The sequence below is a fragment of the Balaenoptera ricei genome, chromosome 14 (genome assembly GCF_028023285.1).
Source record: "Balaenoptera ricei isolate mBalRic1 chromosome 14, mBalRic1.hap2, whole genome shotgun sequence".
Lineage (NCBI taxonomy): Eukaryota > Metazoa > Chordata > Mammalia > Artiodactyla > Balaenopteridae > Balaenoptera > Balaenoptera ricei.
The window spans coordinates 27,948,173-27,971,659 of NC_082652.1; the positions used below are offsets into that span (position 1 = coordinate 27,948,173).

At 64.1% G+C, this 23,487-nt stretch overlaps 1 protein-coding gene across 4 annotated transcripts in view; it reads right to left on the reverse strand.

The window, feature by feature from the left end:
• Positions 1-242: 242 nt before the first annotated feature.
• The window catches only part of ARVCF (ARVCF delta catenin family member), a 36,099-nt gene continuing 12,854 nt past the window's right edge, over positions 243-23,487 (reverse strand). The window contains exons 2-18 of one of the 4 annotated variants that reach the window (XM_059895681.1): positions 19,369-19,596; positions 10,900-11,058; positions 10,271-10,791; positions 8,826-9,328; positions 8,088-8,271; positions 7,175-7,292; positions 6,653-6,824; positions 5,052-5,123; positions 3,665-3,792; positions 3,309-3,459; positions 3,014-3,212; positions 2,786-2,897; positions 2,595-2,685; positions 2,325-2,378; positions 1,869-1,954; positions 1,279-1,398; positions 243-915 (exon numbers count right to left, since the gene is read on the reverse strand). In XM_059895681.1, the coding sequence (XP_059751664.1) occupies positions 1,291-1,398; positions 1,869-1,954; positions 2,325-2,378; positions 2,595-2,685; positions 2,786-2,897; positions 3,014-3,212; positions 3,309-3,459; positions 3,665-3,792; positions 5,052-5,123; positions 6,653-6,824; positions 7,175-7,292; positions 8,088-8,271; positions 8,826-9,328; positions 10,271-10,791; positions 10,900-11,058; positions 19,369-19,578 (2,868 nt within the window). In that variant the 5' untranslated portion in view covers positions 19,579-19,596 and the 3' untranslated portion in view covers positions 243-915; positions 1,279-1,290. Of the gene's footprint in view, positions 916-1,278; positions 1,399-1,868; positions 1,955-2,324; positions 2,379-2,594; positions 2,686-2,785; positions 2,898-3,013; positions 3,213-3,308; positions 3,460-3,664; positions 3,793-5,051; positions 5,124-6,652; positions 6,825-7,174; positions 7,293-8,087; positions 8,272-8,825; positions 9,329-10,270; positions 10,792-10,899; positions 11,059-15,964; positions 16,098-19,368; positions 19,597-23,487 lie in introns of those variants that run through there. The other 3 variants (XM_059895683.1, XM_059895682.1, XM_059895684.1) reach the window with 3 other exon arrangements.

A 23,487-nucleotide genomic window follows, 5' to 3' on the forward strand; every position in this document is an offset into this window, starting at 1 on the left:
TGCCCAAGACCAGCCACTGGCCAGGACTCCACCCCAGGCCTCAGGACCCAGCTAGCTACCCAGGATCAAGCCCACTCCTCTTTGTGTGTAGAAAGGGGACGCATGTGAGGAAACAACCCTGGGGACTCGGAGCTGAGCCCCTGCTGGACACAGCAGACACACACCATGGGCCACCTCCGACACCCAGCAAACGATGGGAGCGGCTCACGGAGAGAGCTGAGCCTCGGAAGACAGGAGGTTCCTTTGTTGTTTTTTTTAATTTTTAATTTTTCTTACAAAAATTTAGATGTTTACCCATAGTCTTATTTTGGTTTTGTTTTTAATTGTTTTCATTAGTGTTTTTCTTGTTTTTAAGTCACAAACAGCAGGCACTGAACAGCAGTCCCCCACTGCTGCTGCCAAAGGTCAGTCCCAGAGGCGCTACTCAGGGGCCAGAGCCGAGCAGGGAAGGCGCTCCAGGCATCCGGGGGTGGGCGGGACCCTCCAAAGCCTCTCTGTGGGTCGCCCCCAACTCAGGGCCCAGGGAAGCCCCTCCACCCTTGGGTTCAGACTCCCTTCACTGAGCCCCCTCCCTGCCTGGCTGCGGGGCCCCAGGGCCCCACCCCCACCCAGCTCCTCAGGGGCCCCGCCAGCCCCAAAGCAAAGCCGGGTGCCCTGCCCTGGGCCCTGCCGGGCTCTCACTGGCACACAGCACCGTATCAGTAAACTAACTCGCCCGGGAGTTAGAAGGGGGGAGAGAGGGCGGGAGGGCAGGCGTGTCCAGAACCCACAGCTCCAGGGAAAGAGGAGCTGCCTACCCCCGCCGCCAGGGGCTCCCAGCTCCACGGCGGGGTCTGTGCAGGCCGCCTGGAGGTCCTTTCCCGAGGTCCCTTCTTCCGAGATCAGACCCTAAGAGCAAACGGCTGGGCCCAGGCCCTGAGGAGGAAGAGGGGAAGGCTGAGCAAGCCCGGTAGCAGGGCGATGGATGCGTGGGTGAAGGCAGCTGCCTCGGGTGGGCCTCGGGGGACCCTGTGCTAGGGGCATTGGAAGGTGTGGACCACCCCTGCTCTCACCCCGTGACCTCCAGGCCCTGATGGCACAGGGCCTGAGCCAGGCTGCAGGCCAGGGGGCCCCTCCCTCAGCCCCCAGCCTGGGCTTCCCTCCGCTGGGCCTTCAGGCCCGCTGAGCTCGAGGTGGCCCTGCGGGGAGCGTGCGGAGAGCGGAGCAGGCAGGCAGGCAGACGGGATGGAGAGAAGGCCCCGCCCAGAGGACGAACACCAGATGAGAACAAGAACGTACCAGGCATGCAAGCTAGACCCAGGAGTCAACAGGCTGAGGCTTAGCATCCCCCACGGCGTCCACCAGCCTGACCGCGGGTCTGCTGGGCCCGGGAGGAGGAGCCTTCCTGCCGGGGTCGGGCTGCAGGGTGGTGGGCAGGAGGGCGTTAGAGGCAGAACAGAGCAAGTTAGTCCGAGCTGGCGAGTGGGGGCTGGGCTGGTCAGCAGGGCAGGGCAAGAGCCGGGGTGCATGCGAGAGAGGCCTGAGGGCCAGGGGAGCTGAACCAGCGGGGCTCGGAGAGGCAGGGTTGGCACAGAGCAGGTGGTAGGGGCTGCCCAGGAGGCGAGACCATGCAGAGGAGGGTGCAGATGCGCCCTCTGTCCCGGGCCCCCTCCCTCCCAGTGGGTGCGAGTTTTTAACCACCTGCACCCACAGGCTGGCTCTGACGTGAGGTTCCCGAGGCAGAAGGGCCACACCCCAAACGGGTCTCCTAGCCCAACTGCCCTGCAGGTGAGCCCCACCCCAGGCCCCAGACCAAACCTTGCCTGGGCCCCTCTCCAGGTGACCCGTGGACACACCACCTCCCTGGACACCTGCCCACAGCCACTCACTTTCAACGACTCCTTCTCAGAGGCCTCCCCTGCAGGGTCACTGCCTCGAGCCCTGCACTCCCTCCGGTCAACGGTGGAGTATCCATCTGTGGGGTGGAGGCAGGAGAGGACTCTGAGGCAGGCACCAGGCATGGATCTCGCTCTCAGCCCAGGGTGCATCTGGAGAGGGTCCCCACCTAGCCCGCTCTGAGCCAGGCCTTCTCACGGCCCCTCCCATGTGGTGGGCCTTGCAGCCTCTCCCCTGTTCCCCACCAGCGGCTCAGAACCCTCCAGCTGCCCCCTCAGCTGCCAGACAGTACACCCTGGCTGGGCAGTGACCCCTCCCTGGCTGCCCCACCCCTCACCCCTGAGCACCCCTAAACCAAATCTTTTTTCCAACCACACCTCCTCGGAAGGTCCTCCCCACACAGAGAATAGGCAGCCTGCACCTGCACCTGCACCTGCACCTGCCCTCACCTGGGCCAAATGCCTCCATAGGGATCACGTCCCGGCTGCCTGACTTCTCGCCGTCTGCAAGGTACGAGCGGGTGGCTGGCTGGTTGCAAGCGGTGGCAGGGGACCAGGGCTGGCCTCAGCCTGGTGCCAAGGTGAACACCACGGGTGGAGAGGATTGGGGAGGGGAAGGGAGGGGGCCATCTTCCTGGAGGAAGGTCGGCCTCCCTCCACCCCTCAGCAGGGTGGAGGGACACTCCTGAACCTCAGGATGGACCCCTGCCTCATACTCACCCAGGCTCTTGTCCACCAGCGGCAGCGTGCTATCGTCCAAGCCTCCAGGACTCGGTGGTGCCTTGGGGCCCTTGGCATTAGCAGAACCCGACTAGGGGGAGGAGGGCACATAACAGACGGGGTGGGTCGGGGTGCTCCCGCGGGGTACCCAGCCTGGGCGAAGTGAGAGAGAAAGGCCGGGTGGGCCAAACCTGGAAGCGCGCCTTGGTCCAGCCGTCCCTCTGCAGGGCACCACGCAGCTCCTTGTAACTCCACACCGTCTGCAGCACGTGGGATGCGGCCTTTGCCTCGCGCACCGATTGGCTGCGGTCCGGGCTGGGGTCAGTGTCTGGCCAAGACTGCCCTGCTCTGCCCCCACCTAGGCCCCACCCCACCCACCTGGGGGCACCTCCTGCCCCACCTAAGCCCCGCCCACCCACCTGGAGGTGCCAAGTGCCACCAGCGCAGGCACACCGCGGGCCTGCAGCAGTGAGCGCGCGTTGTCCAGGCTGTCAGACACGATCTCGTGGATGGTGTTGAGCACGGCCACCACTGTGTCCTCCTCCAGATAGGCCCCGGGCCGCGTGGGTGCCTGCGCGCTGCACACGTTTCGCACAAGCTCGGCCATGGCGTAGCTCCCTGCGGGCAGGGGCTGTGAGGATGCTCCGGCGCCGGCAGGAGGGGGGCCGCAAGGAGCAGGTGGCCCGGGCCCCAGACCCCCGTCCCCGCCCTCACCAATGAGGTCCTTGTTGCGCCGGTCCAGCGAGAGGTTGCGCAGGGCGATGGCGACGGCGCGCACCACCTTGTCGGTCTCCGACTGCAGCAGCTCCACCAGCACCGGCAGACCGCGCTCCTTGCGCACCGTGGCGCGGATGTACGTGGCCCACTGCGGCAGGGGTGTGAGGTGTGCTCAGTGCTGGCCGCCCCGCACACACCAGACAGTCGCCCACCTGAGCCCTGACCGCCCCTCCGGCTGGACCGTTCTTCTCGCCTGCTTGACAAAGCCCTCCCCCAGCAGCTCCCCCAGCATCTCCACCAGGAATACTCCTGGGATTCCCTAGACCTCCTCCCTGCCAGGCTTGGCCTCTCACCACCCAGTTGCCGGCACTGAGGTTCTGCAGGGCACCGGCTGCGGCCTCCAGAGTGTTGAAGTTCCGACTCTCCGTCAGGAGGGACAGGTAAAGACGCACTACCTCGGGCTGGTACAGCAGCTCGAAGCCTGCGCACGGAGCACCCGCAGCCCACAGTCACCCAGGTCGCCCCGTCACCCCCCACCCCCTCCTCAGCCCTCCCAGGGAAGGGTGAGCTGTGGCCCAGGATGGCTGTGGCATCATCAGGAATGTTTAGCAGCAACGTGTTCACCCCTTAGTCACCGAACAGTAAAAAGCCTTCCCACTTCACAAGGCAATCAACCCAGGCTCTGAGGTGGCAGTGGGTTTAGGCGAGGTCATTCTTCCTTGACCCCACTGCCAAAGAAATGGGACCTGCCTGACGCTGGAGCTTCCGGGAGGCCTAGGGTGGGGAGGGAGGCAGTAACCACAGCTGCTCCCCTAGCAACAGGACTCAGACTCCCTAGCAACAGACCCCCACCCGTATATAAGGCCCACCCTCCCTGTCAGAGCCACTCAACCACTCCTCATCCCTCATCAATTGAGGCTCCAGCCTGGCAGCAGAGCCACCCCACAGTGCTCCAGAGAGGAGGGCGGAGCGGCCTTCCAAGTCTGTCCCCACATTTAGGCTTCTGTGTCCCTGGACATTTCCTCCCCTCCCCCACAAGCCCCACATGTCATCACCCCTTCTCCAGTTCTCATGTCCCATGCTCCCTCCACTCCAGCTTCCTGTTCCCCAAATGCTCCAAGCACTCGCCCCTGCAGGGCATTTGCATGGGCTGGTCCCTCTACCTGTGATGCTCCCCACCCAGACCTCCCAAGGCTGCGCCGCTGCACCCTGCTCTTGGGCATCTGGGCTTGCAGGGCGGACCTCTCTCGCCCAGGCTGGATTCCCAGTGCACAGAGAAGTGCCACACAGAGTGGGGCTCCAATGGACACAGGGGGCGAGAAGCTTCAACCGCTCCCCCACACGATCTGGGTGATCTTGCCCAGCCTCCCAACTGGATCTGACTGCACCTCGGGGCTCCAAAACCCCTAGGAGTGAACCCGGGCTCCTCGGCTGGCACAGGAGGCCCTGCCCAGCTAGCCCTCGCTCCAATCCCTGCCAGCCTCTCATGTGCTGTGTGACCTGGCAAGTGCCTGGCTCCTCCCTGCCTCCGTGCCCACACCCTGCCTGAAATGACCTGTGGCACAGACCCTGATTCTGAGCCCTGAGCAGGCGCCCAGGGACTACACAGTCCTCCGGGGAACCCCACACCTGTGGGCCTCAGTTTCCCCATGGGATCCCCAAGCCCCTTCAGCCTGTTTGGTGGCACAAAGCTTAACTCCTGGACAGGCCTGGGCCTGGATTCCACCTCCCACTGCTCACCTTTGGCAGCCTCAGTCCGCTTGGGTAGGTCCAGAGTGTCAAAGTTCCGGTCCATCTCACCATCCCTCTTCCCTGGAACAGAAGGGCAGTGGGAGGTGAGGTGGACCCCGCAGGGTGCAGGTTTGTGTCAGGAGGGGCAGGGACAGCACGCCCACATCCAAGACTGGGCACCAAGAGGCCTGGGAACAGAGCACCGTTCTGAGTCCAGGCAGGCAGCTCTGCCCAAAGGGCAGTGGTGGCAGTTAGGCCTAGGGAGGTCCGAGCCCTGCCTGAGCTGCCAGGACTCATCCTCCATCGGGTGCTGGGAGCTGCACTGCAGATCCTTCCGATGGGATCCTTGGGCCCACCATGTGTGTGAACTGAGGGGCCCAGGAGCCCAGGCAGGGGCAGGGAGGTGCAGACAGGGAAGCCGAGGGCTGGCAGGGACAGGACTTGCCTGGCTGCACAGTGAGGCAAGGCTGGAGCCAAGAGTCCCACTCATGGGGAAACTTGCCCCTGTCTGGGGCCAGGACCCGGCCCTGGGCTCTGCTGGCCAGGAGACCCCCCCACCCGCAGGCCCCTGCAGCAGCCCCACCTAACACCCGTCAGCCTCGGCCTGCACACCTCCGTGAGAGCCAGCTCACCACCTCCCGGCCGTCCTCCCGCTCAGATGAGGAACATTCCCATTCTTGGAAGGCAGAGCTGAGTTCAGACGATCAGGGGCCTGCCCTACCCAGCCTCCTGGGGCATTTGCATGGTCCCTCCATCTGAGCCACACCTGGCCCATCCCATCGGAGGGGCAAACTCTGCTCCCCAGTGCCCCTGGGAATGGACATGCCCAGGCCCTATCCACCCTCGGCTCTGAGGTTACAGAGGGACAGCCCCTCGGCCTCCCAACCAGCCCCAGGCTGACATTCCTGCAGTTGTCATGTCCACACAGTTGCCATGGAGATGGCTGCCTGGAGAAGGGACAGGGATGGGGCCTTCCCAAGGATGAAAGGTCCTACAGTTGTCATGGAGATGGCTGCCTGAGCAATGGGGGGGGGAGGGGTCCCTGGTGCCCACTGCACCCGCCAGGCCTGCACGGCAGGACAAACAGGGACTTACCTTCATGGAACCACTCTTCTGGGCGGCCGGAGGAAGCACAGGAGAGAGGAGAGGAGCCTGAGCGGGAAGCACCCCCATTCCCTCCCAGGAAGTGTAGGGCAGGGGGACGGGGACTCTCACCCCGATTACTTTTGGGGGCTGAGTGCCCACAAGTGGGACGGGGATCAGAAAAGGCCAACGCAGTGGGGCAGGTGAAGGCAGTGTACAGACCCCTGGCAGCTGCACCCGAGGTAGGGACGGCGTGAGGCAGGTGGGGTGCTGCCCCCTGGGCTCCTCAGGATCCTCGGGTGCCCTGCCAATGCCAGGAGGCGGCGCTGTCCTCGGCACTTCCAAACTTGGGCCCCCAGGCCCTTCCTGGAGCTGAGGGCCTGGGTCCGGGCACCAGGGGGGACCACTGCACAGGTGGTCCTGGGCACCCTCCTTGGCTCCCTGAACATGTCCCCTGTGGGTGCGGAGGGCCTTCGGCTTGGCAGGGCTGGGGGTCCTAACGCAGTACCCCAGTCCCACCCACACACCTTTGGCCTTCTTGCCACCAAAGCAGCCGGCATCCTCCCTCCTCCGGCGCTGGGCACCCATGGCACTGCCCGGGGGCCTGGGCTCGGCCTCCTGGTACCTGTCGGCCCCCGGCACCTCCTTGTGCACGTGGTAGGAGAGGTTCCGCACGATGCACACGCAGTTCTCCACCGACTGCAGGGAGAGGGGGCTAGGGTACCGCTGGGGGGCACGGGACACTGACCGCCCCCTCCCCAGGGAAGATGCCACAGCTCGTGAGCGCAGAAGGGACCGGGTGCAGGATGGGGAGGCCTGGGTTAGGGGCCCACTCGGGCGAAACCCAGGGAGGGCCTGAGGAAGGAGGGGGGAGCACCTACCACACGCGGGACCTGGTCCAGGGCTTCAGGGCACACCTGCTGTCCCGCACCACACACCCGTCCCCTGTGCCGCCTGGACAGTCCAGGGCTCCTGCTCCATTCCCCGACCCTTCATGGGAGGCTGCGAGACTGACCCTGCCTGGGGCCTGCCAGGGCCTCCCCGCCTACCTTGTTGTCCGTGTCCTTCCTGCCCACGGCCGACTGCAGGGCGTGCAGGAGTGCGTCCACCAGCCCCTCACACTCACGGAGTCGCCGCCGGGCCTCTGCACCATCTGAGCTCACATTCCTGTGTGGCCAAGAGCAAGCCCTGTGACCCCAGCTCCAGCTCCGGGGTCTCATCTTATCTGCAGAACATGCTCTGTGCCACGCTGTAAGGGCTGCTAGCAGATGACAAGAGGTTAGCAGTGAAGGTGAAGCAGCAATGGCCTGACTGCTGGGAGCCCAGGAGGGGGCCCTGGCCTGGCATCTGTGTGGGGTGGGGGGCTCCCCTGACTCCCAGCTGAACTGCAAAGGGACAGAAGCGGATCCAGAGGCCTGCATCTGTGCAGCTCAAGGCTCCACCTTGTGCTGAGGTAAGGACCCCAGAGGGTCATGGGGGGATATCCTGATGGACAGGCAGGACCGAGGGAACGCAGGACTGCCTGTGGGGTCTCTGCAGGGCCTCCAAGGGTGGTGGGGGGAGGGCAGGGGTCACAAGGAGGTGGGATGAGGCCTCTGAGGCAGACTGGAGAGGAGGGTCCTAGCTCCCCCTCCCTGGGCGTCACAGGGATGGGTCGAAGCTGGGCAGGGATGGAGCAGGGGTACATGGGAGGGTGGCAGACATCCAGAGGCTGCCTGTGGGGGTGAGTACAGCCCCATCAGGCACATTCTCGGGACTCGGGCAGGAACTGTGACCTGGCTCTGACGCCGAGGCCTGGGTGGCTAGCTGTCTTCCACGTTATCTAGGACACAGGGACGTGGCTATTCTTAGGACAGCTGTCCCCAGGTGTGCATGCAGGCTCTGGTGCCTGGCTCCTGCCTCCTTGGTTGGGAACAGCCCTGGGAGGCTTCGAGGGGCACCTGAGCCTGGCCCCACCCACACCTCAAGCAGCCTGATGTGTTCTTGAAAACAGTCGTCCACTCAGCGTCCCGTGGCTTGGAGTCCTCGTTGGGCTCTGGCTCCCAGCCCGAGTGCGGCACAATGACCTCGTGAGTCAGCGTCTGCAGGCCGTGGTCAATGATGACCATCTTCAGGGGTTCGTAGGACGACAGGTTCCAGAGTGTGCCTGTAGGGCGCCATCAACCCGCCAGTGCTGACCACAGACACTGTCCCCACAGGACCAGCTCAGGACCCACCCCGCCCTCTTTGGGCCCCAGCTCACACCAGAAGACAGGAGTGACAAAAGCCACAAGAGGCCCTGGGTGCTGCTCTGGTGTGGGTGAGATGCACACGCCACACCGAAAGGGGGCTCCCCAGGGGGGGAAGGAGCCCCCTAGAGGCCAGGACACATAGGAGGGGCTGGCAGGGAGCCTGGAGCTGGCATGTGCCTTCTTTTCCCCACCCCTTCCCAGCCACCCAGGCAGGTAGGACTATGCTCCTGGGGCCACGCCGAGAGGGGGTCATCACATGACCCTGACCAGCCACGGTCCCCACCACTGCCCTGCTGGGGGGGACCAGAGAGGCAGGACCCAGAGTAGTCACGGTGGGGACATGGGAGCTGGCGGGGAGGGGGCCAGCGCCAGCCCTACCTGTGGCGGCCGAGTCCAGAGGTAGAGACCTGACACAGTGCCAGAGCCTGACTCCCGACTGAACCGCGACGCAGGTGGCCAGGCGCCTCACCTGTGACGAGCTCACGGACCTCGCTGTCCCGGGCGGCCCGAAGGAGGCGCACCAGGGCAGGCACACCGCCACAGTCCCGGATGGCGGCCTTGTTGTCAGCATCCCGGCCATACGAGAGGTTCCGCAGCGCCCCACAGGCCCGGCGCCGCACCTCCGCCCGCGGGTGGTCCAGTAGAGCCACAAGCAGCGGCAGCCCCCGCAGCTGCCGCACGCGGCGCTTGACACCCTCGTTCTCGAAGCACAGGTGCTGCAGGTAGGCGGCTGCGTTGGCCTTCACGGGGTCCACGGGGTGCCGCAGCATGGCCAGCACCTCGGGCAGCTCGGGGTCCCGCCAGCGCGGCTCCTTGCGGGCACTGTCCACCGAGGGCGAGCGCCGCACTGCCCGGTCCAGGCTGCCCAGGCTGCCATGTTCCGGCTGGGCCAGAGGCGCTGCTGTGGCCGGGAAGGGGGGCCGCTCCTCCATCATCAGCTCACCGCCATCATCCGCCACGTCCTCGTAGGCCCTGTGCAGGCGAGCACGGTGCGTGACCGTCCTCTCGCGGCTGCTGGCTGGCCCTGTCCCCAAGCGGCCCCATCACACATTCTCCGGGGGACCATGAACCCATGGGTTAGGGCTGGGCCTAGAGCATCGTCGGTGCTGAGGATCATACTCGACCCAGCAAGAACTAACTCACAGCCAGTGACAGAGCCAAACCGCAGCCAATGTCATCAGAATTTGTATCCCTGCCAGATGGGAGCTCACTCACTCCCATCACCAGGCAGTTTCCCTGACTCCCAGCTAAACGTATTTCTATGAAACATCTGTCTGTGACTGGGGTCCCACCTCCCCATGAGGCCATGTCTGGCTAGTGCACCCCTTGCACACAGCCAGCCTGGTAGGACCATCTGAGGGGCCTCAGGCCACCAGTTCTCCAGGGCACAAGATGTCAAACCCACTTCCTAGGTGAGGGATTGGGACTGGGGGTGGGCGAGTGTCTTGCCCGTGGTCACACAGCATAATCCAGACCCAGGCAGTGGTCATGTTCCCACCTGACAGACAGAGAAGCTGAGGGCAGGGGAGACAGAACCAAAGGCTGCAGCGGGAAGGGAAGGACTGAGGGCCTGGGTTCTGGGTGCTCCTGTGCATGGGGGAGGGGCTGGGGCCCAAGCTCAGAAAAATGCCCTGGGCCCCTTGGGCTTGTGTCTTCCGGGCCATCTGGCTGGAGCAGGGGCAGCAGGCATGGGCGCGTCACCAGCTTCTCTTGCTCCAGACCCGCAGGGAGGGTGCCCAGTGCAACCCCACAGCCCAGAGCCCGCCCTTGCCGCTGTCCCCGAGAAGAGCCAAGGCCAATTCAAACTAACGTGTGCGTTACTAACACAGCCCCGCAGCGAGACTACCCTTGTGGTACTCTGCAAGGAGTGGAAGGCAGGCTTCCCGGAGGCAGTGAGAGCGCATGGGGGCTCACCTGGTGCGCAGGCCCCGCCCACAGTCTGGCCTCCTCCGCGCGGCTGTGCCACAGTCAGGCTCCAGCTCCGGGCCCCCCTCGTCCTCAGCAGCCAGGCTGCGAGTGTCGTCCTCCAAGCCATACGGCTCTGCCTGGAACCGCTCGGGCTGGGAGCGGCCAGCTGGCGGCCCAGGCTCAGGGCCTGCGGGGAAGGCCTCCCGGCGGCTGGGCAGCGTGAAGCAGCCATCACCGGGGCCTGGGCCCAGGGGGCCTCCACGCGGGGGCCGCACACCCAGTCCGCGGGACAGGCTGCCATAGCTGGGGATGTCGCGGGGCTCATCAGGAAAGCTGCCCCCGCTGCCAAGACAGGTGCGGGAGAGCGTGGCCGCCGGGCCACCCCCGCGCAGCAGGAAGTGTCGGTCCAGCGGGCCGTCGGTGAAGGGGCCCAGTGGGTGGCCGCCATCCAGCAGGGGGAGGCCATCGGGGCCCACGGGCACCTGGCGCACTGTTCGAGTGGTCACCGTCTTGACTGTCTTGGTGACCTGGTGGGTGAGGGGGCAGCCTGTGGTCTGGCAGCCTGAGAGGCCAGGGTGGCCTCAGCCCTCCACCTGAATAATGGGTGGCCCGCAGGAGGCCGGGGCGAGGTGTACCTTGGTCTCAGTGCGACGAGTGGTGCCATCTTCTGACGTGATGATGGACACATGGGAGGTGGGGGTGCCAGGGTCCTCCTCCACCGTCACTGTCTCCTCCAGCACCTCAGGCGCCTCCGGCATCATGGCCAGAGAGGCCTGGCTGCCCGGGCTCTGCTCCTGGGCGAGGGGGCAGGTGTTGGTGGGAGGACCCCGTGCTCTGCAGCCCTGGGGCAAGGACGCTCGTGCTGGCCTGGACGCCAGGAGGGCCTTCTTCCCCTGCCCCAGGGCCTGTCTCAGCCCTGGCTGGTGAGGACAGCAGCACATTCTTGCCTCTGAAAGCCGAGGGGCTGGTCCCCATCCCAGGGCCTCCTCGGGCTGATCTAGTGGATAAGGCCCTGGGCCCAGCGGCGCAATCTTGGGCAGCCCTGTCTGAGCTGTAAGCCCAGCTGCCACAGCTCCTGGAGGCCCAAGCACCCGCAGGATGCTCTCCTGACGTCACTCATCATCACCCTGGCTGGGCCCTCCCTAAAGGATGGCTCTTTCCTGTGCCTCCTCCCTGCCCACCCCAGAAACCTTGAGTGCAGAGGGTGGCAATTTCAGCATTGTTCACTGACTCCCTGTGGCCACACCCAGGCTCCCGCCATCCCCAAGGCCAGCTAGACACCCTCGCAGGACAGAAATACCCAACTCCCAGAATGCCCTGCGCACTCAGAGCACCAAAATACCCTCGCCCCTTCCGGCCCGGATACTCTTGGGGTGCTGAGTGGGCAGGGCCTGGCCCTACCTCACTGGGGCCAGTGGCTGGTGCCCCTCACTGAGGCCCTGGGTGTCATATCAGAGCCCAGAGAGGGTGGATTCAGGCCAATGGGGGCCCAGCTGATCCTTGATGGGAACCCTGGTGTCCCCTCCCCACACACCCCCGGGCCTCCCCAGCCTTGGACCTCAGCTCTCAGCCTCCCTTGCCAACATCCCCGCAGGCAAGATGGTGCTGGAGAGAGGCTCGTCTAAAGCCCACAGGCCTACTGGCCAGACTCACCAGTGGGGAAACTGAGGCTCAGAGAGGACAGGCCAGCCCACAGCACAGCTGGGCTGGACCCCTGCTATGCTGAGTGGCACGGGGACCCCAGGCCTCTGACCACCCACCATGCCAACATCCCAGGATCAGTGTCTGGCCAGGACGGGTAGGAGCTGAAACCCAAGCCGCAGTGGGCGGGCGTGGGGGAGCACATTCCCGGGCAGCCAGGGCCGGGTCAGCAGGAGGACAGGTCCTGCTCCAGGGCCCAGGCCCGTGCTTTGCGGGATGGGTCCCCGCCTGGGCCCCAGGAAAGGCCAGCAGCTCAACCCGCATCTGCCTGGCGCCAGAGCCCTGCTCTGCTTCCGTCCCTGGGACCGGGAACATGCAAGGCAAGGCTCCCAGGGCCACCTTCCCGTCCCCGGGCCCAGGAGCATGCAAGGCAAGGTGCCCAGGGCCAGCCTCATGTCCCCGGGCCCAGGGGCATGCAAGGCAAGGAGCCCAGGGCTGCCCTCGGGGCCTGCCTCCTGAGGGCCTCGGGTGTGAAGTCTCCCCAGGTTGGGGTCCTGTCCTAAAGGAATTCATGTCCCCCCAAATGAACACAGTGTTGAGGTTCTGGGCCCCTGCAGCCTCTTCAGGGGTCCAGGGAGAAGCCTGCACCAACCTGCTAGGAGCATCCCTCAGGCTCTGGTGACAGAGGAAGAGGTCACAGAATGTGCCCCCTCCCCCAGAAGCAGGGCCTCGGAGAACAATATGTGATTTTATGAAAAAGAGAAACTGAGGCCTGACAGAGAGGAAAGGACTACCCAGAACTGCACAAACTGCTAACGTGGGATTTCAGGCATCCACAGGGAAGGCCTTTCAGCCACATGTCACCCCTCTGGGGCGACAGCCTCGGCTGCCACCTTCTCAGTCCTAGAATGCAAGTAGTATGCCTGTTGGGGACCTGGCCAGGAAAGAGGGACGCTGTTCCTTGGGAAAGAGAAGTAAACTGAGGCCTGGGGTGGGGACACGCTGGTGTGCAGCTGGGCAGGGTGGCCTGGCTCTTCTCTGAGGGCACTGGGGAGCTGGGGCAGTTCTGGAGCAGAGGTTCAGGGACAGCATGTCCCTGCTGGGGCCTCGGCCGCCCCATCTGCACTTGGCAACTGTGGGAGCAAAAGTGTGGCTGGCAGTGAGCTCTCTGCTCAGCCAGGGAAGGGGAGGAGCAGCAAGGCCCCATGGCTACAAAGCACAGGGAGTGCAGGGAGCAGGACTGACAGGAGGGGACCAGGTTGTCCAGGACACTGCCAGGAGTATGGGCCCCTTAGTAGGTATGCATACATTTGCATACATTTAACCCTCTCCGAGAAGAGCCCCTATCCCCTGGCCAGGCTTGGGCTGCTGGAGGGTGGCACAGGGGGTGCACATCTTGGACCTCAGTGCCAGGGGGGCCTGGCTGCTGCTTCTCACTCCAGCCGGCAGACACAATGCAAAATTGGGGGAAAGAGGGGATGGGGATCCAGGAGAGCCAGGGGCCCAACAAGGCCTGGCAACCCTGCAGCATCAGCCACCAACACCCAGCCCGGGCAGCCCGGCAGCGGGATCCCAAGGCCCCAAGAGCCCTGACTGGCAAATGACCTCAGGGAGCTAAAAATGGTGATGACTTCACCCCGGTGGGCAGGGAGGCGGGAGCGTGAGTCAGCCGGTGATCATGGGGAGGCCCGGCCCCGGTTACACACGCCTGGGCACACACATGCAGAAAGGGACCTGGACACACATGTGCACGAGCACCTATCCCGGCTCCCAGGCCCAGGCACGTCAGTTCGCAGGCTCTCCCGACAGCACCCAGCACCGACATCCCCTCCTGCCTTCTACCTGCGTGTCCAGACTTCCTCAACCACCCACCCAGCGTCTACCATGGGAGTCTCAGAACTGGCAGGTGGGGGATCCGAGGCCTAGGGTAGAAGGAGCCCAAGGTCGACCCCTGGCTTGGGCCTCCGAAACGTCTTTGGGGTGAAGACATGGGGTCACAGACTGACTGACCAGGACACAGTCAGCTCTCAACAGAGGCTGCTGACCAGGCTGCCTGGATCCTCATCTGGCCTCAAGGCCCTGCTCTAGGGCCCCATGTCCCATGGCCACCTACCCAGGCAGGCCCACCTCAGGAAACCCCAGCCCTGCAGCCCCAGATTTCCCTCATACCCTAGACATGAACAACACCTGCAGCCTCCCCCACACCCCAAATCCCGCCAAGTCCTGTCAACTGCCTCACCCTCCCTCTGCCCTGGCACCATCCTTGCCTCTCTCGCTGAGATGACTGTCCAGCCTCCCATCACCTCTCCCCAGGGCCCAAATCTGTCCCATGGTCCTCCCATCCATGGTCCACTTGGTCCAGGGGCCCTGGGCCTGGCCCAGCAAGGGGCTGTTGTCCACTTCTGGAGTTTCCCATGAGCTCCTGTGAACTTGTGGGAGGGGCTTAGCCCAGGACTCCAAGCAGGGGCGGGAGTGACCAGTATCCCAGAAAGGTGGACCCAACCACTGCTCTCAAGAGGGTCTCCAGAGGCCCAGAGCTGGAGGGCTGTGGCCCCGTCACACACCTGGGCTCAGCTTCCTTGTATGAAAACAGGAAGGACCCGGGGTGTCCAGGCCACAGGACAGGTGGGATAGTGCCAGTCCTGACTTTGTGACCAGATCTAAGGTGTGTGAGGCACAGAAAAATGAGACGTGGGACAAGACACAGAGGGGCCACCCCTGGGCAAAAGCCCACAGCAGCCTCTGGGGGCGCATGTGGGAATGGCGGAAGGAGGAGACAGAGGAAACAAGCCAAGTCACCACTGGTGGGGAGCTGGACTGGGGTCCCAGAGGCACGGATCCACCTGCAATGCCTGCCCTTGAGAGATGAGCACCCATGGTCTGGATCACGAAGAACAGGATGTGGGGTGGTTGCCCCACCCTGTCCACAGCCCCACCAGCACACGCAAGGGATAGATTAAGGTGGGATCCCACCCCTGGCTCCCACAATCCCATCCAGGCTCTCAGAGAGCACGAGATGGATGCTGCTGGATGAATGAACCGAGGGGTGGAGGAATACCAGCCCCCGACCCAGAGTGGCCATCCTGGATGGAGTCCAGGCCAAGCCAGGCAAGCATCTCCCACCAGGGAGCAAGTCCTTGGCCACTACAGACGTTCTCTCCCTTGGTGCCCACAGTGGCGAACCCAGCCCTGGCTGACCGGGAGCTCCCCCCTCCACAGCAGCAGTCCACCTGCAAGGGCGCAGGCCCAGGCTGAGTGGCCAAGAGGCCAAGGGACAGTGGGTGCCCAGTAGACTGGGGGAGCAAGCTTGTGGGCGATGGCAGGGTGGGCCATCACCCACCCCAGCTTTCCCAAGCCCAGCCCACACCCATCAGGCACACAGTGGCCCCACATTCCCCCAGCTCCCCTGAACTGGCCTCTCCATCTCTGGGGCAGGCAGGCACCTAGCTGTCCAGGTGGGCAGGTGTGTAGGAGACCTACCTCTTGCTCCTCCACTCTGCCTCAGTTTCCCCGCCTGTTAGGGGACCCCGCCCCTCTGAGCAAGAGTGCGGGCTGCCCGCGAGCCTTCCCCCATGCTGTGCTGGGAGGAAGCCCCCCTCCGCCTCCGCACGTGGGCAGGGCCATCCCCCAGCCCTCTCTCCACGTGCGCTGCCGCGGCAGACGCTGCTTGCATTAAAGCTCCGAAACTCCTGCGCGGCCCCCCAGAGCCGGGGCCCTGTGAATTTGGGGGAGGCCTAGTCGCGCCGCCCTCTCTAGACTCGGCCTCCCACCTGCGCAGAGGGGCTGCTCGGTAAGGCCCTGCCCACCACCCCGTCCCAGGCACCTGTCCCGGGCGCTGGCCCGGGTGCGCCCGCTCCCACCCCTCCACCCGCTCCCCGCACCCACGGCGGCGCGCTCACTCCGCCGCCCCGCCCGGCCCCGGCCCGGGGCCGCAGACAATAGCCGCCTCCGGCCGGCGGCTCCACGAACAAAAGCGGGTCCTCCCGGAAGGCCGGCGCCCCGCCCTCCGCCACCGGCCCCCGGGACAGTGCCCCCGCCCGGGACCAAGTTCCCTCCAACCTGTCTGAGTTCGGCCGGCATCGGGCCGGGCGCGGGGGGCGCGAGCCGGCGGTGGCGGCGGCTGGACTGGGTTCGGCTGCGGGGCCTCGGCCGCTCGGCTCGGGCTAGGCGGACTCGATCCCCGCGGGGCCGACCTGGCTAGGCGCGGCCAGCGGCCAACCGGGAGGGGCGGGACGGTGAGGCGAGCAGCCAATCGGGCGGGGCCAAGCTGGGGCGGGGTGGATAGCAGCCAATCGGTTGGGGTCGCACCCGGGAGGGGCGGGGCGGCGGGCGGCCAATTGGGCGGGGCGAAGTCCCGCCCCGACCGGCGCGGAGCGGGGCTTGCCTGCAGCCTTGGGCCGGGGTCGCCCTCTGCCCTCGCGCTCAGGCCAGTCAGGGCTCCCCTTCCCCACCCCCGCACCGCGGGGGTAGCATTTTCCCGCGGAGTCCTCCTTCCCAGGCCTCGGTTTACCCCCAGTAAAAGACCCCACAGCCCTACCCCTGCAGTTGAGGAAACAGTTCTGGCAGTGCAGGAGCCAGTGCGGCTAAGGCATCCTGCAAGACCACCCTCCTGGCACAAGCTGCCCATCCCGGCTGCGACTCAGTTTCCCCTAGCTGTGAAATGGCGGCCTGTAAGACAGTATTGACGGCGATGTCGCTCAGGTTTCCTAGATCTGGCTCCAGGCCCTTGCCCACCCTCCAGCACCTCCCCAGTAAGCGTCCCCACAGAGCTCAACCCGAGCCTGCACTGACCCACTTTGTCTTGGGTTCTCCCCATCAAGTCACAGAGGCCCAGGGGTCCCCCATCCTCTGAGAGGTGTCAGAGCAGATCAAAGGGAGGGGAGGGAGCACAACTCTTGGGTGACCCTGGGCGAAAGCTCGTGGGGCCCAGCTGGCCTCAGATCCTCTCCCTTCCATGTCTTTGACCTACTGGGAAGTGGTGGCTAGAGGGGGCGGTTAATCAGAGCTTCTCCTACTATGGTGCACTCCCCACCCCCAGCAGCCTGGCATGGAGGTGCAGCCACCCTGTGGGTCTGGCTTGGCCAAAGGGAAGCGTAGACATGGGGAAGGGTCTGGGCTGGGGCCCTCTCGGGTCATACCCCACAAAGGCAAGCCAACGGCTCTCACACCAAAAACAAGAGACCTATGCTCTGGGTTAAACAGAGCTGGGCCGGCCCACAAAGGTTCAGCGGGCTGGGCAAGAGAGGGGGCCTTAGCCTTGGCTTTCTGCTTCCCACCTGCTTCTCCCCAGACCCCACTCCTCTTCTAGGACACTCCATGCACATAGGCCATGCAACCAGCATGCTCAAGCACTCTGGGTGTCCACTGTATGTCCCTCTGAGTCTCAGTTTCCCTTAAGTTGTCCTTACCACTGGCCCCCTGTAACTTCCATCCGTGGAGCTACCTGGGGCAGGAGCAGAAGACTGTACCACTGCCCTAAGGGAACTTGGCCTGGATGCTTACATGTGAGTCATTTCTGTCTTCTCTCAAATTTCACCATCTGTTACTGCCCTAGCCTCATCCCCCTCTTGGCCCAGCCCAAAGTTGGCCAGGTCCCTAAAGGTGTCCCCCCCCCCATACACACACACATTGGGTGAGGGCCAGTCCTGCTCCAGCCAGCCTGCTCCAGGTGTCTGGAGGAGGCGACCCTTTCTGCTGGAGGATGAAGGGCAGGCAGCCAGCACTGTGGAGCAGCACCCCCAGACTTTCAACTCCCCAGCCCCAGCTACCTGCCTTGCCACCAGCCTCCAAGCTGCACAGATCCGGGCTCTGACACTGAGGACCAGGTCCAGGCAGCCGTGGCTCACAGGTGGGTCACTAGGCACCTCCAGCTGAGATGGGTCTGGGAAGCAGGTTTGGCATGGAGGCTGCCAGGCCTGGCCCGCTGGATGTGGCTGCCTCCCCATCAGCCCTGCTAGTCCAGCCACAGCCCTGGGAACACACACTCTCTGATCTCAGCCTGAGAAACCATCTCCTCCCAAGAGAGAAAACCAAGGGCAGGCCTGGAGGGCCTTGGGTGGGGAGGGGTAGTGGGTGGGGAGGGTGGTGGCCTGATCATCAGGCTGCAGCCCTCAGGAGGCCAGGGCAGCTCCAGGCTATGGGAATGTCTTCCCACAGGGGCGTTGACCCTCAGCAGCACCCTCTGGGCTGGAGGCCAGAGCGCTTTCCGGCCTGGGAGGGCTGGAAAGAGGGCCTGGAGCCTAAAGAGTGGCCTTGGGGTCATGGGCTGCCACTGTCCCTGTGTGGCCCAGTGGGCTGTTCTGCTCCCCAAATTTGGGGGTGCAGGCCTCACCCTTTGGAGTGCCTGGGGTCCAGGGGGCCACAGGGGTGGCCCTCATACCTAGACCCACCTGGCCTCAGTTCCAGCCTCCCATGAATTGGCTGTGCGGCCACCTCAGCACCAGCTGGCTTGGAAAGACAGCTACCCTATGTGTCTGGGCCCACTGAAGATGTGTCTTCAGCTCTGACTGTGGACCATGCTGGACCACGCGTATGGATCACCCACTGGTAGATGAGAACATCAAGGCTTGGGGGCAGTCACTGGCCAGGTCTCCCAGCCTGACACAGACCACTGCTTCTGAGCCCCAAACGCCCAGGCTAGGTGAGACTAGCGCACTGGGCCAGTCTCCACCAAGACCCGTAACCCCCTCCCTTCCTCTCCAGCCACAGAGGTCCAGGCTGCCCCAAGCCGCCAGCACATATGTGCCGGGCCCCTGCAGCCAGCAGCCCGTCTGGCTCCCTGGAGCTCTGCCCGTTCCCTGCCCTGCATCTCAGTCAATCACAGGAACTGCAACAATCACAGCAAACTCCAGGTGTGGCGTTCCCTCCTCCCCCACCAGCACCCCGGGAGCCAGGCGCTATTGCCCCATCTGAAGGTTCGGTACTGGGGCACAGCTCGTGTCGGGAGGACCCCACGAGGCCTCCTGACCTGACTGTACATCCCAACTTCAGAGTCCTCAGGGCCTGGCCAAGAGCAGACCGGGCTCTACATCTCCTGGGGCTGAGCAGGGGCAATGGCCAGTCACCTGCTGGGCTGCAGGCAGAGCCTCAGCCCTGCTCAAGCCTCCCCTGGGGCTGACCCACTGACTGATGCAGGCAACGAAGGCAGGGAGACTCCATGGAAGCAAAACCCTCAGTGTCACCAGGCTGACTGCTGAGCCGCCCAGAACAGACCCTGCCCAGCTGCCTGGGCCTTGAGGGCTCACACAAGTGGAAAGTGCTGTTCTGAGGGTCGGGCTGTGTCCTGCCCATTAGTCACATGATGCCCTACATACCCAAGGGGGTTGGAATCCCACTTTCTTTCCCTCCCCAGAGGCCCCAGGTCTTGCAATAAGCCACTGCATGCTGGCTTGTGGTCCACCTAGGCCCCTTGATTTTTTCCCCACTTGGCCATTTTCACCCTTCCTGAGTCCCTGGGCTGTTACCTGCAGGACAAGTTGTTGCCAGGCCATCGACAAGGGCTGCCCACTGCCCACGCCACTGCTGCCCATGCCAGGCTGCTGGGCACGCTCCAGCTGCAGGGCAACATGGCGCCGTTCCTGCTCCAATGCCCGTGTCAGCCGCTCGAAGCGGGCCTCCTGCTCCTTCACTGAGGCCAGGATGCTGGCAGCCGAGTGCACGTTGCAGTCCTCCATGACCAGGACGCTGGCTGACTGCAGGCAAAGCAGAGCAAGTCAGGGTGGGGCCAGGGCAGGGGCCTGGAGAGGCCGTCGTGGGCCCCCTGCCCACCCCACTCACAGATCACATGACTCACTCCCAGACCACAGCATCCAGCTCTCTGGAGAGAAGCCACATTGATTAAATTCTAAATTAAAAGCCATTAATCCAAGGCTGGCCGGAAGCAGCCGGCTCCCTCCCTGTGGTGTGTGGGGCTGTGACCTGGGCTCCCTGCTTCCTGCCAGGCCCAGCAGAACCTCGGACCATGGGCGGCCCAGAGCCTGCTGGGGAGGGAAGGGAAGGGGAGGGAAGGGAATTAAAGAAAGAGCTGGTGTGACCAGCTCTGAGACCTCCCAGGCAGTCTGCTGTCCAAAGCACATGCCAGTTCACCCCACCCTCACGGCACCAGCACAGGCCCATCTCACTGAGGTGGACGCTGGGGCCCAAAGAGGGTGGGGGACTTGTCTGTAGCCACACAGCTCACACGGCAGAGCCGGCGTACTAGTGGGCACAGAGTGAGAAGTTGCTCCACAGCCGCTGGGTGCCTGGCCACCTAGGCTGGTGCGGGGATGACGCGGGCCTGCAGACCAGCGGTCCCACCTCCACTCCCAGCCACGCTGGCTGGGAGCAAGGCCGGTGTCTACCCCATGCATACAGCCTGGCTGAGATCCCGTGTCCAGAAGTGGCCCATGTGCCTGACGCCCGACCCTGAAGGAGGCGGAGGGCAGGGGCCTGGGCACCTGAGGCCCAGCGTGTGGAGAGTGTCAGGCCTGCCCGGGCCCCATCCCAGCGCTGCCCCTGTGGGCCCCCGGGGAGTGGGTGGGGGCAGTGGGGGCTTGGCAGCTGCAAAGACAAGCCAGAGCCAGCGCTTTTCCTTACCACTTGCTCCCTGGCTGACCAGCATGTTTGCTTTTTGTGGGCAAACAGCAGCAGAAGTATGTGTGCTCAGACCCAGGCGCACGGCAGCGGGTGGGGCGCAGGCCACGCGGGGGCTCCATGTGCAGCACAAAGCCTGACCCAGGCCAGCCCGCCAAGGCCATACCAACGTGGGGCCTGGGCATGGCTGGCAGCACCCCTCAAGGGTCAGCTCTGCTGTTCATGGGCCCCTGGGGAACCGGCTGCAAGGACAAAGCCCTGGAGAGGAAGGGTCAGCGCTGGGCTCGGCCACTCCAGTGCCAGCTGGGCCAGGGGCGCGGGTGCACTTCAAGGTGAAAGGACAGCACAGAGACTCCCCCAAAGCCCGCGACAGCTGGGGAAACCAAGGCCCATCGAGGGAAGAGACCAGCGTGGGTCCAGGGCTGGGCTCCACTTCCCCAGCACCTGTCACACAAATGAAACAGCAACAAATTGAATTCCTGCTGGGAGAGGTGGTGGTCAGCACGGGGGTGGTGGGCCGGCTGCGGACCCACGTGATAACATGGAAGGCAAAATATGCATGAATTTTTAAGATGGACCATGAGATTTCAAAGATGCTTTACCCAGCTGATCCTGGGTAGAGGTCGGCTCCAGACTTGCTTCCTCTGCTGTCCCGGGAGGCCTGGGGGCCGCCAGGGAAGTGCCATATGCAGGACCTCAGTGACCCTCGCTCTCCTCCCTGGCCAACGCCTTCCCAGCCTCTGTTCCCCTCGAGGGCCCCGCACTGCCTGCTGGGCAGGCCCCTCCCGCCCCTGCCCAGACCAAGCCACCAGCTTCCTGAGTCCTCGGTGGAGGCCACTCCTCACCACGCTTGCCCGTCACCCATGGGGTGGATTTAGGAAGAGGACAGGGACGAATGTGCCATGCAGACACAGGCTGCCTGTCCTGGGGCCCGTGTCCAGGCCTAGGCACCCCAGGAGTGGCCCCAGGTGGGTGGATGGAGGGATGGAAAGGCAGGAGACCGGGTGGAAAGGGACACAGATGAACAGTGAGGGGACATGTGGATGCTGCTGGGAGGGGGCTGCATGGGAGGGTGGGTGGGTATGGAGGCAGCAGGGTGGGGGGAGAACGGGAGGCGGGCAGGAGGAATGAGTGGACGGGTAGTTGGGTGGATGAATGGGTGAGCAAGGGTGAGGCTGAGAAACACTCTTGGGAAGGGGCCCCCAAGCCCACTGGGGTGCCACTGTGGCCAGCGCTCGCTCCCCCATGAGGGTGCAGGCACACGAAGGAACTGGGGAGATGCCCACCCTCCCCTGAAACCATGCCCACACTCGGCGTCTTCCTGCTAAACCAGCCGCTCCTCCTCAGAAGGAGCCCAGCCAAACCCTGCTCCAGAAATCAAATTATGGGGACGGAGTCCAATCTGGGTTGAGGAATTAGAGGAATTTCCTACGGGTCAGGCTGGCGGGAGGCCTGGGCTCCAGTGCTGACCCTTCGCCGGCCATTTGTTGGCACACTGCCCACTGCCCCAACCTTCACAAGGGGAGGGAGGGGACTGGCTACGGGTGGAGCCTCCTTCCACGCCCCTGGCCCCACCCACTTGATGGAGAGGAAAGTAGGCAGCAGGGGTACTGAAGGCCACCCACCTGGGAGGGCACGGTGTCCCCCCCATGCTCCCAGCACTGGCCAGGCCTTTCAAGTGCCCATCTTTACCCTACCGCCCCTGCTGTGGTTGGATGGTGCCCACAGCCGCGGGACAGCTTCTGGCCAAGCCCACGAGGACGGGCACTGTGCCACGGCCAGGACCAGAGGGTCACCCGTAGTTGGTGTAATGCAGGGGTCGCAGGGTTGGGGGGGGCTTGGATGGGAAGAGTCCGTTCTTGACCTCAAAGCAGTGGAAGGAACTGCCAAGGAAAAAGGACCAGCTCGCCTTTGTGAGAATGAAACATTTCTAAACATCCAGAAAGAGTGCCACGTGCTGTGGTTGTGGCTTCTGTTTTTCAAGTGTAGCGAGCGTTTCAGACAGACGACAAGTGGGACTGTACATGTAGACACGGCTCCACTGCCGCGGAAGATGCGCGGGCACGTGGGGACACGTCACACTACTCTCCACTGTTGTGTTTGCAATTTTCCATGATATGGGAAGTAGGAGAAAACGACAAAGAAAACGAAAATACTGTCAACATATTGGGATCGTCTTCACAACATCCGGTAGAAAAGTGATATCCTTCATCTATACGGTGCCTATATAAGTCAGTAGGAAAACCAAACCCCAACTCGAGGTGGGAAAAGGTCATCAACAAGGCTTGTGGCCCAGAGATGAGGTGCGAAGGATGAGTGTGGAAATGGTCACGCGTGCACGCACACACACACATACACACACGCAATGGAAAGAGGGCGTGTCGGCCGCAGCGGTGCTCTGGGTGGAGGGCTCCTGGCCCGCAGGTTGCAGCAGGTCCAAAGTTCTGCACGTACCCACGTTCTAGGAGCTACTGCCTTCGCAAGACGGCAAGTAAGAGATGGGAAAGCAGGTGCCCCTCCCCCACCCCAGCAGGCCAGGCAAGTGTGAGGCCAGGGAACTCTCCCCAGGGGCTCAGGTGGGCGTTGCCACCCGCCACCTGAGGGAAGCAGCTAGGTTTTCAGGGAGCTGGGAGAACTGTAACTGAATTCAGCCTGGAAATTGGATTTCCCTAGCAGAGGAGGTGACCCTATCGCCACCTGGACCCGACACCATGGGGGTGGGAGGTGGACAGAGATGGCCCCTCAGTGACCTCCTCCTGCCCCCAAACTGTCCCTGTGGACACCCAGCAGCACCCACTGACCACATAGAGTACAACTACTCTGTGCAGGGGGAAGGGTCTGGGCGGTTCTTCCCAAGGGGCTCTTGCCCTGCACTGATGAGGTGCCCTGGGCTAAGGGAGAGCCAGGTCCCTGGCAGCACTGGTCAGCCCCAGGGCAGGGGCCGCTGGACTGGTGGTCCAGGAGGACCAGGGGCTATGGGGAGGCTGATGCAGGAGGCTCGGAGCCAGGTC